The following is a 14,383-nucleotide window of genomic DNA, read 5'->3' on the forward strand; positions in this document are numbered from 1 at the left end:
TTGATGGACGCCATTAAAATGCGGGCTCATCGGTCCAATTTGGCTAATGCACTCCAATATTGACCTGCTTGCTGTATGGCATCCACTTGTAAAAGTGAATTTGGCAAGACTGCTGCATCTGTTGTTAATGCGCTATATCAACCAATGCATTGCATTGTATTTTGGACAGCCGCCCTCATTTCAAACTCACACAACTCTAGACCCATACAACTTAGGAATTAACTCATTTTTTTCTTAAATGAAAGAAGAGAGTCTATGGTTTTTGATGTTGCATTGATTCCAGCTTCAGCTGTTGTTAAAGCACTATATAAACCAATAGTTATGTATTGCATTGTATTTATTACAGCTGCCCCATTTCAATCTCAGATAACTCCAAACCCATATAATTTAGGAATTAACTTTTTTTTACAATGAAAGTATAGAGTCTAAGGTTTCTAACGCTGTATTGAATGTCTATGTAGTCTTTAATTTGTCATATTATTTATTATTTAGTTTTTTTTTTACTTTTTGTTACTCCCGGGTTGAGTGACGCTGGTACGTGTGGCTACCGCTGCTCACCCGCAGAAAAAATATCCTGTGACTGTATAGTGTCCTTGAGAGTTTTGAAAGGCGCTTATAAATGAAATGTATTATTATTATTATTATTATTATTATTATTATTATTATTATTATTATTATTATTATTATTATTATTATTAAAACTCAATATTCCGTGGGTGCTGGAATTCGAGTAACAATGACAAACACCCTGGCACTGGAGTGGTTGAGTTCATGTGATGCAAACAACTGTTCCTTGGGATTTTCTTTTGGCAGGGGTGGGGGGGTGACGTTTCTGACACTCGGTGACACATGCGCATGTCAAATGGACTATAAAAATGATGTCTTCCCAAATTTAAGATGAGGGTTCAAAGGTCAGATCCGCGCTTCCACCTCGCTAGAACAAACACGTTGTGATGACACAAAGATTCGGAAACATTAACTCAAGGCTGAACTGGCTTCATACATGTAAACATGCCGATGATGAACCAATGTTATTGCTGCAGACTATAAATTAGAACCAGACACATGAAAAATATGTAACATCATCTTAGCTCCCCCTCCCCACAAACACGGACACCAAAAAAAATGTAAAAATACATATACCGTTGAGACAAAAGCAAGCCATGAGATACTAAAAATAATTTTCCTTACCAAAAAAAATGCAAGCCTCCCTGGCGATGAGTCAGACCAGTCCAGATGCGGTCGATTTAAAGTGGCTCCCCAGCTAACAGCCTAGTTTCCTGGGAGGTGGGGGGGGGGGGGGTGCAGTGGGCTTGATGCATTGTCGGCAATCTGAGAGATTGTCCGGGGATGACATGTTCCTTGGATGTTTGTATCCAGACGCTTGGAAAACGCCAGGGAGCATTTAATGATTGGGAGTGTCCGAGGAGAAATCTGTCGGAGGCAGACCGTGACTGTGCTGCTCCTCCTCCTCTTCTTGAGCCTTCCTTCCTTTTGGAGCCACTCCCTTTGCAGCCTGCTTTGCTTTTGCTGCATTTAAATTGGACCTTTGAAAAAAAAAATCCTAGAAGAATTACCTGTAGTTGGGTCTATGGAGTGCGTGCCCACTGGCCACCCATCATGTGTCGCATGTCAAATGAAATGTGTGTGTGTGTGTGTGGGTGCATGCGTGTGTACGTGTGTTTGTGTGTATATACACAAGTACATGTAAAAAAATTAATACAGTGATACCTCAGCTCACGAACTTAATTGGTTCCCAGAAAGTGCGTGTAAGGCGAAAAGTTTGTCCGCTGAACATTTATTTCCCATAAGAAACCATTAAAATGAGAATAATCCGTTCCCAGGTCCCCATAAAACATAATTTTCTACTAAATAAGCCTGAAAACTACACTAAATATACCTTATTTTATGTATAATAAATGTGCTATTATATTGTAATTAAATAAATAAACTGTACTGTATAATAAAGTGGCTTTATTTACCTTTGCGATGGTCGTTGATGTTGTTGCCTCTTGATGGTATCCGAGTGAAGTTGCCGTGCTTTCTCGGCGATAATACCCTTACTCACACTCTCCCCTGCTGGCTGATTTTCATTAATCCAAATGAACAGAAGTTTTTCAAACTCTTCTATTGCCTGAGACCGTTGCTTAGACAACACAGAAACACCCTTCGTCACACGTAGCACACTTAGCACACTTAGCGTACTGGTACAGGGACGCTAAGTTCACCTCGTTTGTGTTTTTCGATGATCTCCTTCTTCTCGACCATAATTTTGTTTTGTGTCCTCTTCGGCGTCACACTAGCCTGTGGTGGGGTCTTTTTCGGTCCCATAATAGCAAAAGTACTACACTTGATAACAAACCACATCCGCACTCAGAGAAAGGGGGTGACGAGAACTATAGTCTGCCAGCCACCGTCGCGCCGTGTGGTTTGGTTCGTTCACCGACAAGACTATATGCTCGCAAACTTAATGTTTGTGAGGCGAAAATTTGTTGAGCTGAATCGTTCGTATGCGGAGGTATCATTGTATTATGAAAACATTGATTTTTTTTTTCAGTAATACAAATTCAAAGAGTGAAACTTGTGTAACCAATACTGGGACAAACATTCCAAGGGCACGGAATCAAACCTGCAGCCTCTATACTGCGAGGCAGACACACTTAGAGGTTGTCCAGCGTTCTCATCTGTAAATATATTGATGGACGCCATTAAAATGCGGGCTCATCGGTCCAATTTGGCTAATGCACTCCAATATTGACCTGCTTGCTGTATGGCATCCACTTGTAAAAGTGAATTTGGCAAGACTGCTGCATTTGGAAATAGCTTTAGCACACAAATGCATCATGCAGTTTAATGGAAGCTAATGCAGTCGACAAGCACTCTAGTTCCTTTTGGATGCCATTACATCCACCCGACTTTAAATTTATAAAGGGTGACTTGAGATGTGAGCAGCAATCAGGCTCAGTTTTCATGGAAATTTGTTTTCATCACATTTTAGCATCACGTTCATGCCCGTGTCAGTGTAAGACGGGTGTCAAAGTCATTTTTTTTGCAACGGTCCACGTTGTAGTTATGGTTTCCTTTCGAGGACCGTTATGAATTTGGGTAAGCCATTAGAATGTTTCATCTCCTCCACAACCTTGATTTGCTTTCGCCGCCCGAATAAAATCGTAGTGGGCCAGATTTGGCCCCCGGGCCTTGACTTTGACGCCTGTGATGTAAGGGTTAGCCATCTAGCTGTATAGAGCGAATGCTAGCTAACTCGATTGCAAGCCATTTATCTCACTAGCTAGCCATTTATCCCGCTAGCCAGGCATTTATCCCGCTAGCTAGGCATCTATCCCTCTCGCTAGCCACCTATCCCGCTAGCTAGCCATCTATCCCGCTAGCTAGCCATCTATCCCGCTAGCTAGCCATCTATCCCTCTCGGTAGCCATCTATCCTGCTAGCAAGCCAATTATCCCGCTACTTAGCCAATTATCCCGCTACCTAGCCATCTATCCCTCTCGCTAGCCATCTATCCCACTAGCTAGCCATCTATCCCACTAGCTAGCCATTTATCCCGCTAACTAGCCATCTATCCCGCTAACTAGCCATCTATCCCTCTCACGAGCCATCTATTCCACTAGCTAGCCATTTATCCCGCTAGCTAGCCATCTATTCCTCTCGCTAGCCATCTATCCCACTAGCTAGCCATTTATCCCGCTAACTAGCCATCTATCCCTCTCACGAGCAATCTATTCCACTATCTAGCCATTTATCCCGCTAGTTAGCCATCTATTACTCTCGCGAGCCATCTATCCCACTAGCTAGCCATTTATCCCGCTAGCTAGCCATCTATCCCTCTCGCTAGCCATCTATCCCACTAGCTAGTCATTTATCTTGCTAGCTAGCCATCTATCCCGCTAACTAGCCATCTATCCCTCGAGCTAGCGATCTATCCCACTAGCTAGCCATCTATCCCCCTAGCTAGCCATCTATCCCCCTAGCTAGCCATTTATCCCGCTAGCTAGCAATCTAACTCGCTAACGAGGTCACCTGCTAGCTCGATTATGAGTATGAGATTTGTCAATTTGGGTTTGCTTTTGTGAGCCGAATAAAATGACGTGGCAGGCCAGATTTGGCCCCCGGGCCTTGACTTTGAAACCTGTAGTCTCAGAAAACGAGCTCAGGGGTTTCAAATGTTTTTATTCATCCAAAAAGAACAATCGGAAACTTTTAATACATAGTGAAAATTGCATGAGGGGAAAAACTAAGAGTAGCCAAAAACATTTCGGAAGGGCTGGCAGACATGAATGTGTTCCGTTTTAGCCAAATGTTGTCATTTGCTATTTACAACATCACTGAAGGTACAGTATTTACAGTTTTCGACACAATTTAGTACAAAACTGAAGTCATCTTTTGATCATTGAACCGTAAAATATGTCACACTCCCAAAAACAGACGGACAAAACTGCCAACTGTAAACGGGGGGCCGGTTGCCACGCTGTGCAGGACCAAAATGCTAATAGCTGCTAACGAAAACGAATGGAATTTGTACTTAAAAGTCTTTGTCATACCAATTTTGCAGCCAACAAAATCATATTTAATGTGGGTGTAATATTGTGGGTGTAAATTTGCCTCCAGTTTACCAATTCCCTGGTCAAGTTTTATTTTTACCCCCTCACCTCCAAAATTCATTTCATTTGATAAGTGGATGGAAATAGTCCAACTCTGGGAGGAAAAACAAAATTGTGCTAATGGAGATGACGTGTCCGCTAACGGAAGCAAAATGGACTTTAATGGAGCGCTTCCCTAGTGTCCAAGCACCACTTTTGACCAAAGTGCAAGCAAACTCCAGTGGGATCACTGCGGCGCCAGGGGGATCCCCCGGGGGTCGGTCACCTGACCCTCCTGGAGGTTCTTCACCAACTGGGCCAGCCAACGCTTGGTGGTGGTGTCGTCCTTCAGCACCTGCGCAAAGGTGCTGTCCTTCAGCTGGTCGGGCAGACACTGCCGAAGAGCTTCCCGGGCTCTGATTGCACAGGAAAGGAAACAGAAAATGTCAAAACCCCTTTGTATGGATCTGGAGGGGGTGTCCAAAGTCGGTCATCAGAATCGGGTGTTCAACCCTCGCACCTGAGATTGTCCGAAAGGCGCAGGTAGCATCGGACCACGTGCTTCAGCAAACGCGCCGAAGGCTCTTTGGACAACTGCAACACCATTTTCCCCTGCGGACAAAATGGACGACATTGTCACGCGCTGTGGACGGCGAGCTTCATACGCTCTGAGGGGTCACTCACGAGGATCATGGCCACGTGGGAGAAGCGCTCGTACGTCTGGCAGATGTAAGCCAGACCCGTGTCGTCCAACAGGATCTTTTGCAAGATGAAAGTAGCGACCTATCCCAGACAAAATGGCGGACTTGAAAAAACAGATACAGTGATACCTCAGCTTACGAACGCTTTAGTTTATGAACTTTTCGCCTTTCGAACATAACATTCGCGAGAATATAATCTTGGCATACAAACTACTTTTTGGCAAACGAACCAAATCACACGGAGCGCCACGGTGGCTGGCGGACTAGTCTTCGTCACCACCTTTCTTTGAGTGCAGATCTAGTTTGCTATCGAGTGGTGTACTTTTGCTATTATGGGACGGAAAAAGACCCCACCACAGGCTAGTGTTAAGGCGAAGAGGACAAAAATCAAAATTACAATCGAGCAGAAGAAAGTGATCATTGAAAAACATGAACGAGGTGTGCGTTTGTGTAACTTAGCGCCCCAGTACCAGTACGCTAAGTCGACCATTGCTACGTGTGTGGCTAAGGGTGTTTCTGTGTTGTCTAAGCAACGGTCTCAGGCAATAGAAGAGGTTGAAAAACTTCTGTTGATTTGGATTAACGAAAAGCAACTAGCAGGGCAGTATAAGTGAGGGTATTATCACTGAGCAACTTCACTCTGATATCAAGAGGCAACCTGGAAGTTCGTTATCCATTGACAACTACATCAAAAAGGTAAATAAAACCACTTTATGATAAAGTACAGTTTATTTCTTTCATTATAATACAATATCACATTTATCATACATAAAATAAGGTATATTTTGTGTAGTAGAAAATTGTGCTTTATGGGGACCTGGGATCTGATTATTCTCATTTTAATGGTTTCCTATGGGAAATAAATGTTTGGGAAACAAACTTTTCACGTTACACACACTTTCTGCGAACCAATGAAGTTCGTAAGCGCATGTATCACTGTACCACCCGAGCATCAAAATCAAGTTCATTACCGTCTTGGAGAGTTCACTTCCAGATTCCATGATACGGAGACACAGCGGAATGATTTCAGTGGTGAGTAGGAAATTGATCACTTCCTGCTCGTCCGTTTTCACCAAAGCTCCTGTGTTGGCGACAAAGAGGTTGTGTAGCGCGCCTGACAAATCGCAAAGGGTTTACAGAAAAAAAACAAACGTACCTATAACTCCCAGGCTGGTAAGTCGCAGGTACTCAAACGGGCGCGTTTTGCTAACAGTGTGCAGAAAGGGATAAAGGAAAAGGGGGATGTGAGCTGCGAGGAAGGCCGACCTACAAAAAGATGACGAGAAGCAAAGGGATTCCAATTATTTCTTGCATGTTGTAGTCACACCATTTTATCAAGATGACACTCTTCTTTATAATAGTAATAATAATAATACATTTAATTTATAAGCGCCTTTCAAAACTCTCAAGGTCACTTTACAGTCACAGGATATGTTTTTCTCTCAGTGAGCAGTGGCAGCCACACCCGCCAGCGTTCACTCAACCCGGAAGTAACTCAAATAGAAATAGAAAGCTAGCTATTAGATAGCTAATAGCCAGCGAGCTAGCAAGATAGCTCATATATAGCCAACTGGACAGCCAGCGAGCCATCCAGATAGCTAATAGATAGCAAATAGCTAGCTAGCTTGCGAGATAGACAGTTGGATAGATTGATAAAAAGAAGTGAAGAGAGGAAAAAAAAGGAATCAGAATAAAATCATTGGTGTGCTAAAAAAAGATTTCCCCTCAATCTCGTGCAATCAAAATCAAGAACAATGTGATCAGGAGAAATTGATTTGTTTGCAGATATACTGCTAAAGCCATTTTCAAGATGGACTTTTCAAGAGTAGATGGACATTATTAAAGGACAACCGGCACCTCCATAATTTGTAAAATCACTTCAAATGACTTCTACTGAGCGCATTTTACAAAGATTCCACGGCATATAGCTATATTTTACGTTTTAAGACTCGCGCTGAATATTCAGGAAGTCTTGTTTTCGAGTTGATTACGATGCCCTAAGTGACGTCACGGAGGGAACGCCCCTGACCGAGAAAGCGACACACAATGCATTTTGGGTACTTTGTTTGGTCTGAAAACTTCGTGTTGATCTGTGTTAAAGGCGAAATTAGAAGGGAAACACACGGCGCGCCACCATGGCTGCCGGACTACTTTTCCAGACCCACTTTCTTAGCGTGCAGATGTGGTTTGTTATCGAGTGGAGTACTTTTGTTTTTTTTTTTGGGGGGGGGGGGAGGGGACCGAAGCCATTGTTTTGATTCTCGAGCAAGGCAAGACGTCTTAGCGTGACGTTACGAACAAAGGGGCGGGACCTTGTTATACTGAAACTTTCTGAGGTCATTTTGAAGTAGTTTTGGGACAATAAGTCATTTTTATTGGTGTTTTGCATTTGACTAAAAATATCAGCCTGCGTGTTTTGAGTATTTTAAATGCTATAAAACGTTTTTCTGATGTCACTTCGGATGCAGAAAAATGGTGTCGGTTGTCCTTTAAGCAAGTGGCGAGCTGCGTTTATGTTTGTTGACATTTTCGTTTTTTGATCATATAAAAAATAGCAGCGTTAATCACCTTGGAGAAACCAACACATTTTCAGTGGGTGAGAATGGCGAGAACATCGAAAAACATGAACGAGGTGTGCGTTTGTGTAACTTAGCGCCCCAGTACCAGTACGCTAAGTCGACCATTGCTACGTGTGTGGCTAAGGGTGTTTCTGTGTTGTCTAAGCAACGGTCTCAGGCAATAGAAGAGGTTGAAAAACTTCTGTTGATTTGGATTAACGAAAAGCAACTAGCAGGGCAGTATAAGTGAGGGTATTATCACTGAGCAACTTCACTCTGATATCAAGAGGCAACCTGGAAGTTCGTTATCCATTGACAACTACATCAAAAAGGTAAATAAAACCACTTTATGATAAAGTACAGTTTATTTCTTTCATTATAATACAATATCACATTTATCATACATAAAATAAGGTATATTTTGTGTAGTAGAAAATTGTGCTTTATGGGGACCTGGGATCGGATTATTCTCATTTTAATGGTTTCCTATGGGAAATAAATGTTTGGGAAACAAACTTTTCACGTTACACACACTTTCTGCGAACCAATGAAGTTCGTAAGCGCATGTATCACTGTACCACCCGAGCATCAAAATCAAGTTCATTACCGTCTTGGAGAGTTCACTTCCAGATTCCATGATACGGAGACACAGCGGAATGATTTCAGTGGTGAGTAGGAAATTGATCACTTCCTGCTCGTCCGTTTTCACCAAAGCTCCTGTGTTGGCGACAAAGAGGTTGTGTAGCGCGCCTGACAAATCGCAAAGGGTTTACAGAAAAAAAACAAACGTACCTATAACTCCCAGGCTGGTAAGTCGCAGGTACTCAAACGGGCGCGTTTTGCTAACAGTGTGCAGAAAGGGATAAAGGAAAAGGGGGATGTGAGCTGCGAGGAAGGCCGACCTACAGAAAGATGACGAGAAGCAAAGGGATTCCAATTATTTCTTGCATGTTGTAGTCACACCATTTTATCAAGATGACACTCTTCTTTATAATAGTAATAATAATAATACATTTAATTTATAAGCGCCTTTCAAAACTCTCAAGGTCACTTTACAGTCACAGGATATGTTTTTCTCTCAGTGAGCAGTGGCAGCCACACCCGCCAGCGTTCACTCAACCCGGAAGTAACTCAAATAGAAATAGAAAGCTAGCTATTAGATAGCTAATAGCCAGCGAGCTAGCAAGATAGCTCATATATAGCCAACTGGACAGCCAGCGAGCCATCCAGATAGCAAATAGCTAGCAAATAGCTAGCTAGCTTGCGAGATAGACAGTTGGATAGATTGATAAAAAGAAGTGAAGAGAGGAAAAAAAAGGAATCAGAATAAAATCATTGGTGTGCTAAAAAAAAGATTTTGCCTCAATCTCGTGCAATCAAAATCAAGAACAATGTGATCAGGAGAAATTGATTTGTTTGCAGATATACTGCTAAAGCCATTTTCAAGATGGACTTTTCAAGAGTAGATGGACATTATTAAAGGACAACCGGCACCTCCATAATTTGTAAAATCACTTCAAATGACTTCTACTGAGCGCATTTTACAAAGATTCCACGGCATATAGCTAGATTTTACGTTTTAAGACTCGCGCTGAATATTCCGGAAGTCTTGTTTTCGAGTTGATTACGATGCCCTAAGTGACGTCACGGAGTGAACGCCCCTGACCGAGAAAGCGACACACAATGCATTTTGGGTACTTTGTTTGGTCTGAAAACTTCGTGTTGATCTGTGTTAAAGGCGAAATTAGAAGGGAAACACACGGCGCGCCACCATGGCTGCCGGACTACTTTTCCAGACCCACTTTCTTAGCGTGCAGATGTGGTTTGTTATCGAGTGGAGTACTTTTGTTTTTTGTTTTTTTTTTTTTTTTTGGGGGGGGGGGGGGGACCGAAGCCATTGTTTTGATTCTCGAGCAAGGCAAGACGTCTTGGCGTGACGTTACGAACAAAGGGGCGGGACCTTGTTATACTGAAACTTTCTGAGGTCATTTTGAAGTAGTTTTGGGACAATAAGTCATTTTTATTGGTGTTTTGCATTTGACTAAAAATATCAGCCTGCGTGTTTTGAGTATTTTAGATGCTATAAAACGTTTTTCTGATGTCACTTCGGATGCAGAAAAATGGTGTCGGTTGTCCTTTAAGCAAGTGGCGAGCTGCGTTTATGTTTGTTGACATTTTCGTTTTTTGATCATATAAAAAATAGCAGCGTTAATCACCTTGGAGAAACCAACACATTTTCAGTGGGTGAGAATGGCGAGAAAGAGGGAAAATATAGTACATAAAGGCGCAGTGTGACACCAGGGTTGCGCCAAAAAGCCCACCGACCGCGACTCAGGCCCAAAAATATTTCTGTGATATTTTTTTTTTGCCATCCAGTATTCACAAAGGCATCAAATCCAGGACTTACCTCGTTTCCGGGTGTGAGGCGACACACTGAAGTAGCGCTAAAGCGTTGCACACTCTATTGGATTGATGAGCCGTCAGCGTGGGGGGGTTTATGGAAGGATAAATGTTCACAATTTCCTAAGAGAAGTCAGGAAACGTACGTGAGTAAAAAAAAAAAAAAAAACGACATCAGTGACATTGCTGGACGGATACCTGCAAAAGGGCGGCGATGGTGCCGCACGAGTGCCACAGCATGGGTGCCAGGTCGGGTACAGATTCTCGTTTCTTGCTAAGCTCCAGCAAGGCGTTTTCTCTTGTCTCTGGGCTGGATAATTCGTTGATCCATTGGTAAATCTTCTCCCGGTCGACCTGAGCTAAGGCAGTGACGTTGGTGACGGGCTGTCAAAAGGTAAGAGCATGCCAAAAATTAGGTGTTTTTTTTCTTGTTAGCAAGAACTATAAATTCATTGCAAAGTAAAGCACATTTTGTTTTTTGCCACATTTCTTTTGTTTGTTTAAGGGACAACCGACGCCTCCGGACAAATTGTGTCCATAATTTGTAAAATCACTTGAAATGACTTCTACTGAATGTATTTTACAAAGATTCCATGGCATTTAGCTATATTTTATTATTTTAAGACTTGCGCTGAATATTCTGGAAGACTTGTTTTCGAGTTAGTGACGATTCCTGACGTGATGTCACGTCAGGAACGCCCCTGACCGAGAAAGCGACACACAATGTATTTTGGGTACTTTGTTTGGTCTGAAAACTTCGTGTTGATGGCGAAATTAGAAGGAACAGACATAAATAACGCAATGGTGAATCGTTGTGTGTTGCACCAAGACTACTATTTCATACTAGTTGACACAAATTCCCCGCAGACAAATCAGCCCATTTCCAATGGAGCTTGGGTGCCATCTTGTGCATTTTCTGGGACACTACATTGGAGTCCTGATGGCTCGAATTGATACGGATGGACTTTTTTAATTGATTGCAAACATTTATGCTTTCCTCTTCGGAACTGTTTGTATCATATTCATAACTGGATGAGTAACAAGAAAGCATCTTCTCTGAATCTGAAGCCATTGTTTTGATTCAACTTACGACCACCAGATCCTCCTTTTTAAAGTTTAATTATATGCCCTGCACCGCAACGCGCTAGCAGGCCGGCAACATGTACAACAATTTTGGCCAGCTAGCATCTCACTCTCGCACAACAATCGAACCGTGTGAAGGCACCAGAGGGGGACGATGGTTGCGAGTCATTTATTCTCTGAGTCTCCATTTAACATTTTGAATGGATATCTACTTACGACCATTTTGACTTCCAATCATTTGTTCGGAACGGAACTTGGTCGTAAGTCGGACGTTACCTGTATATTACATTTATGGAACACTGTGCATTGATGTGAAAGTGTAATTTGGTAACAATTATCCCCACTGCTGCAAGAAAATACCAAAAACTAACCGAATTAATAAATTAAACACCAGCAGAGCTGCACAGCGCCCATCATCGCGTTTTTTGTCACTTGGTAGTTTGGCAACACAAAGTCATAACATGCACCGTGACGTCGGGTTCAGGACGACCAGCTCGCATGGTCCGTTCCCTTTGTTTTGGAAGAAATTACATGTTGTCTTGTCAAAGTTAGGAAAGTTTGATTCTGTACATAAAGATCACGCCTAAAATCCGGATACGTCAGCCAGAAGTCGGTTGCAGAATCACAACTTACTAAACATGTTCCTGGAAAACGACACATGTAAATTCTGTTAATTTTTCCCTTGTGTAAATAAATAGGTATCTAATGCAATGTATTGGCATTAGAGCAATAATGTTTGGAAAAGACAACTCTTGGGTGACAATTTAGCTTTAACTTTCGTCCGTGACGCCATAGCGAGTGATTGACTGGTTGGGAGAAAACGGGGGACGTTCTTTTGCACTCCAAAGGGGATAAAAAAATATAAAGTACTTACGGCTCCCGTAGCCAGCATTCTCACGGTCTTACTAAGAAGCGTATAAAAATTAAATGGTGAATTTCAACAGCAAGTGCAGTTCAAGAAACTGTTAGCGCTAACGCTAGCCGTTAGCAACTCATGTCTTCATACACAGAAGCGGTGTGTTGAAACTACATTACATACAGCTCAACCTTGCGCGAACGAAAAGAAGTTTAACGCCACGGGCGTCGTGGTTTGCGTGCATCGCAAGCACCTACAATACTTAAAAATTTGCGTGATATTTTTCGAAAAACGCACTCCACTTTCGTGTTCTGCAAAAACGCTCGTAGTAGAGATACCGCGAGATTCGACGTGACTTAGCCGACTTCTGCTCCCGCGCGTCACTTCCGGGGTAATTTTTCACGTTCCCGCCATCATCGCACTGCGCTGCTGCGAGTCCTCACCTGGGTGTCAACAAGATTCCCTACAAGGAGCCGGCGGTGAATGCCGGCGAAATTCACTTTGCTCCGTAAACAACCGCATTTTCTTCACGACCGTTTTGCAGCGAGCAAAGACCCACGGCAGGTGAGAATATTTGAAATATTGCGGTGTAAAAACAGATCTCTGTTTTCACCTCCCCGAAATGACAAGCAGGCAAATTAGCCTGCTAGCCACGTTAGCATTACTAGCCGACCCGCTAATGTCGGCCTTCCTCCATCCATCCATTCCGAGAGGACGACATTTGCCCTCGAAATGGACAACTCTGCCAATTTCTAACGAGTTGAAACGCTTTCTGGTAATACATGTAAAGCTTCTAATGGGTCGGTGGACGGTTTCCTTCCGAAAAGCGAGTGCTTGGTCTTCTTTTCGCTCAGTTTTCCTGCGGCGGTCATATGGTGACCAGCCGTCACGCCAGTTTCCAAAAGCCCGCACGTCGTGAGGCGTATTTGTATCTGATTGCTTCTTTTTAATTCCAATTTGATTTCTGTGGCAGGTTTATAAACTATTTTTTTCATCGCTAGAACATTTGTGAAATCTCGAACGTGTGTGTGTGTTCGCCACCGTGCAGTCTTGTTTCCAACTTTGACTTCCGTCGATTTGTATGGCCGAGCTTTATTTTGCACGAGTTGAGCAGGCGTCCTGAATACCTGTCAACTCATACGTTTTCCCCATATTTTATACGTTTTTTTATTTTAAATAATGTATAACTATTATACAGGATTTGTTTTACTCATTCACTGCCAGACAATGTGCGAAAAATGTGTCCACTCCAGTGCCAGGGATTTAGTCACTGTCACTTGAATTGCACGACCCACAGAATATTTAGTTTTACGACTGCATAAACTTTCAATGCAGCGTAAGAAACAGTAGACTCTCTTCTTTCATCAGAAAAAAATAGTTAATTCCTAAAGCATATGGGTCTGCAGTTATATGAGCTTGAAAGGAGAGCGGCTGTTCAAAATACAATGCAATACATACATCTTGATTTCGATAGCGCTTTAACTACAGCTGAAGCGGTAACAAAGCGCTAATGGGGAAAAAAAGCCAAATGCTGCCCCCTTGTGGAACAGAAAAAAACCATTGCCACTAGCAATGGTCAACGCTTCATCGGCACCCAAGCATGAAAAAAACAAAACCCGATCAAGTCCCATCTCAAAACCCACCTATTTAAAATTGCATTTTCTGTGTAGCTCTCTCTTGTTTCTATTTATAATTGTGTTTTATTTATTGTATTCTATTTGTGATTATATTTTATTTATTATAGTACCTATGCTTGTCTGTGACTGTAAAGTGTCCTTGAGAGCGTTGAAAGGCGCTTAAAATGTAATGTATTATTATTATTATTATTAAGTTCGGGAATGGCGCTCTACGTCATATTTTCAATTGCCAAATAAATTCAGGAATGGCAGTGAATGAGTTAATTGTGAACCGATCTTACAAAGAGCATTTTGACTCAAATCCAGTTTGAATTAATTTCTGGTAGACAACGACAATGCTGCCGACGATCGCTCCCCTCACGAAAAAAAGGGGAAAAAATTAATCACTGCATATGGTCTGATTTATTGAAGCATAACACACACATGCATTTACTGTATTTCCGCTCGTTAGCATTCTTCATTTAAAGGACAACCGACACCATTTTTTTGCTTCCTAACTCACAACAGAAAAACGGTTTCTAGTGTCTAAAATACCCAAAACGCACCGGCT

General features: G+C 42.4%; 2 protein-coding genes across 2 annotated transcripts in view; both read right to left on the reverse strand.

Annotated features, from left to right (window-relative positions):
• Positions 1-14,383, reverse strand: part of akap19 (A-kinase anchoring protein 19) — a 176,024-nt gene that overhangs the window by 35,231 nt on the left and 126,410 nt on the right. The gene's annotated exons all lie outside the window — the stretch shown is intronic.
• cnot9 (CCR4-NOT transcription complex subunit 9) lies at positions 4,171-12,534 on the reverse strand. The gene is made up of 8 exons (XM_089002473.1): positions 12,215-12,534; positions 10,456-10,641; positions 10,265-10,380; positions 8,650-8,759; positions 8,465-8,574; positions 5,283-5,381; positions 5,119-5,210; positions 4,171-5,014 (listed from the first exon to the last, which is right to left on the reverse strand). Exons 1-8 carry the CDS (start codon positions 12,230-12,232, stop codon positions 4,846-4,848), a joined length of 900 nt encoding a protein of 299 aa, XP_088858599.1. The 5' UTR covers positions 12,233-12,534; the 3' UTR covers positions 4,171-4,845.

The sequence above is a fragment of the Hippocampus bargibanti genome, linkage group LG08 (genome assembly GCF_051943395.1).
Source record: "Hippocampus bargibanti isolate YZ-2025 linkage group LG08, ASM5194339v1, whole genome shotgun sequence".
Classification (NCBI taxonomy): domain Eukaryota; kingdom Metazoa; phylum Chordata; class Actinopteri; order Syngnathiformes; family Syngnathidae; genus Hippocampus; species Hippocampus bargibanti.

Excerpts from the sequence above, each read along its gene's own strand:
- cnot9 (XM_089002473.1), bottom strand. Across the intron at positions 8,575-8,649 it reads TACCAGCCTGGGAGTTATAG|GAGCTTTGGTGAAAACGGAC; the intron begins GTACGTTTGTTT and ends TCGCCAACACAG. Across the intron at positions 5,382-8,464 it reads GAAGTGAACTCTCCAAGACG|GTCGCTACTTTCATCTTGCA; the intron begins GTAATGAACTTG and ends TGTCTGGGATAG.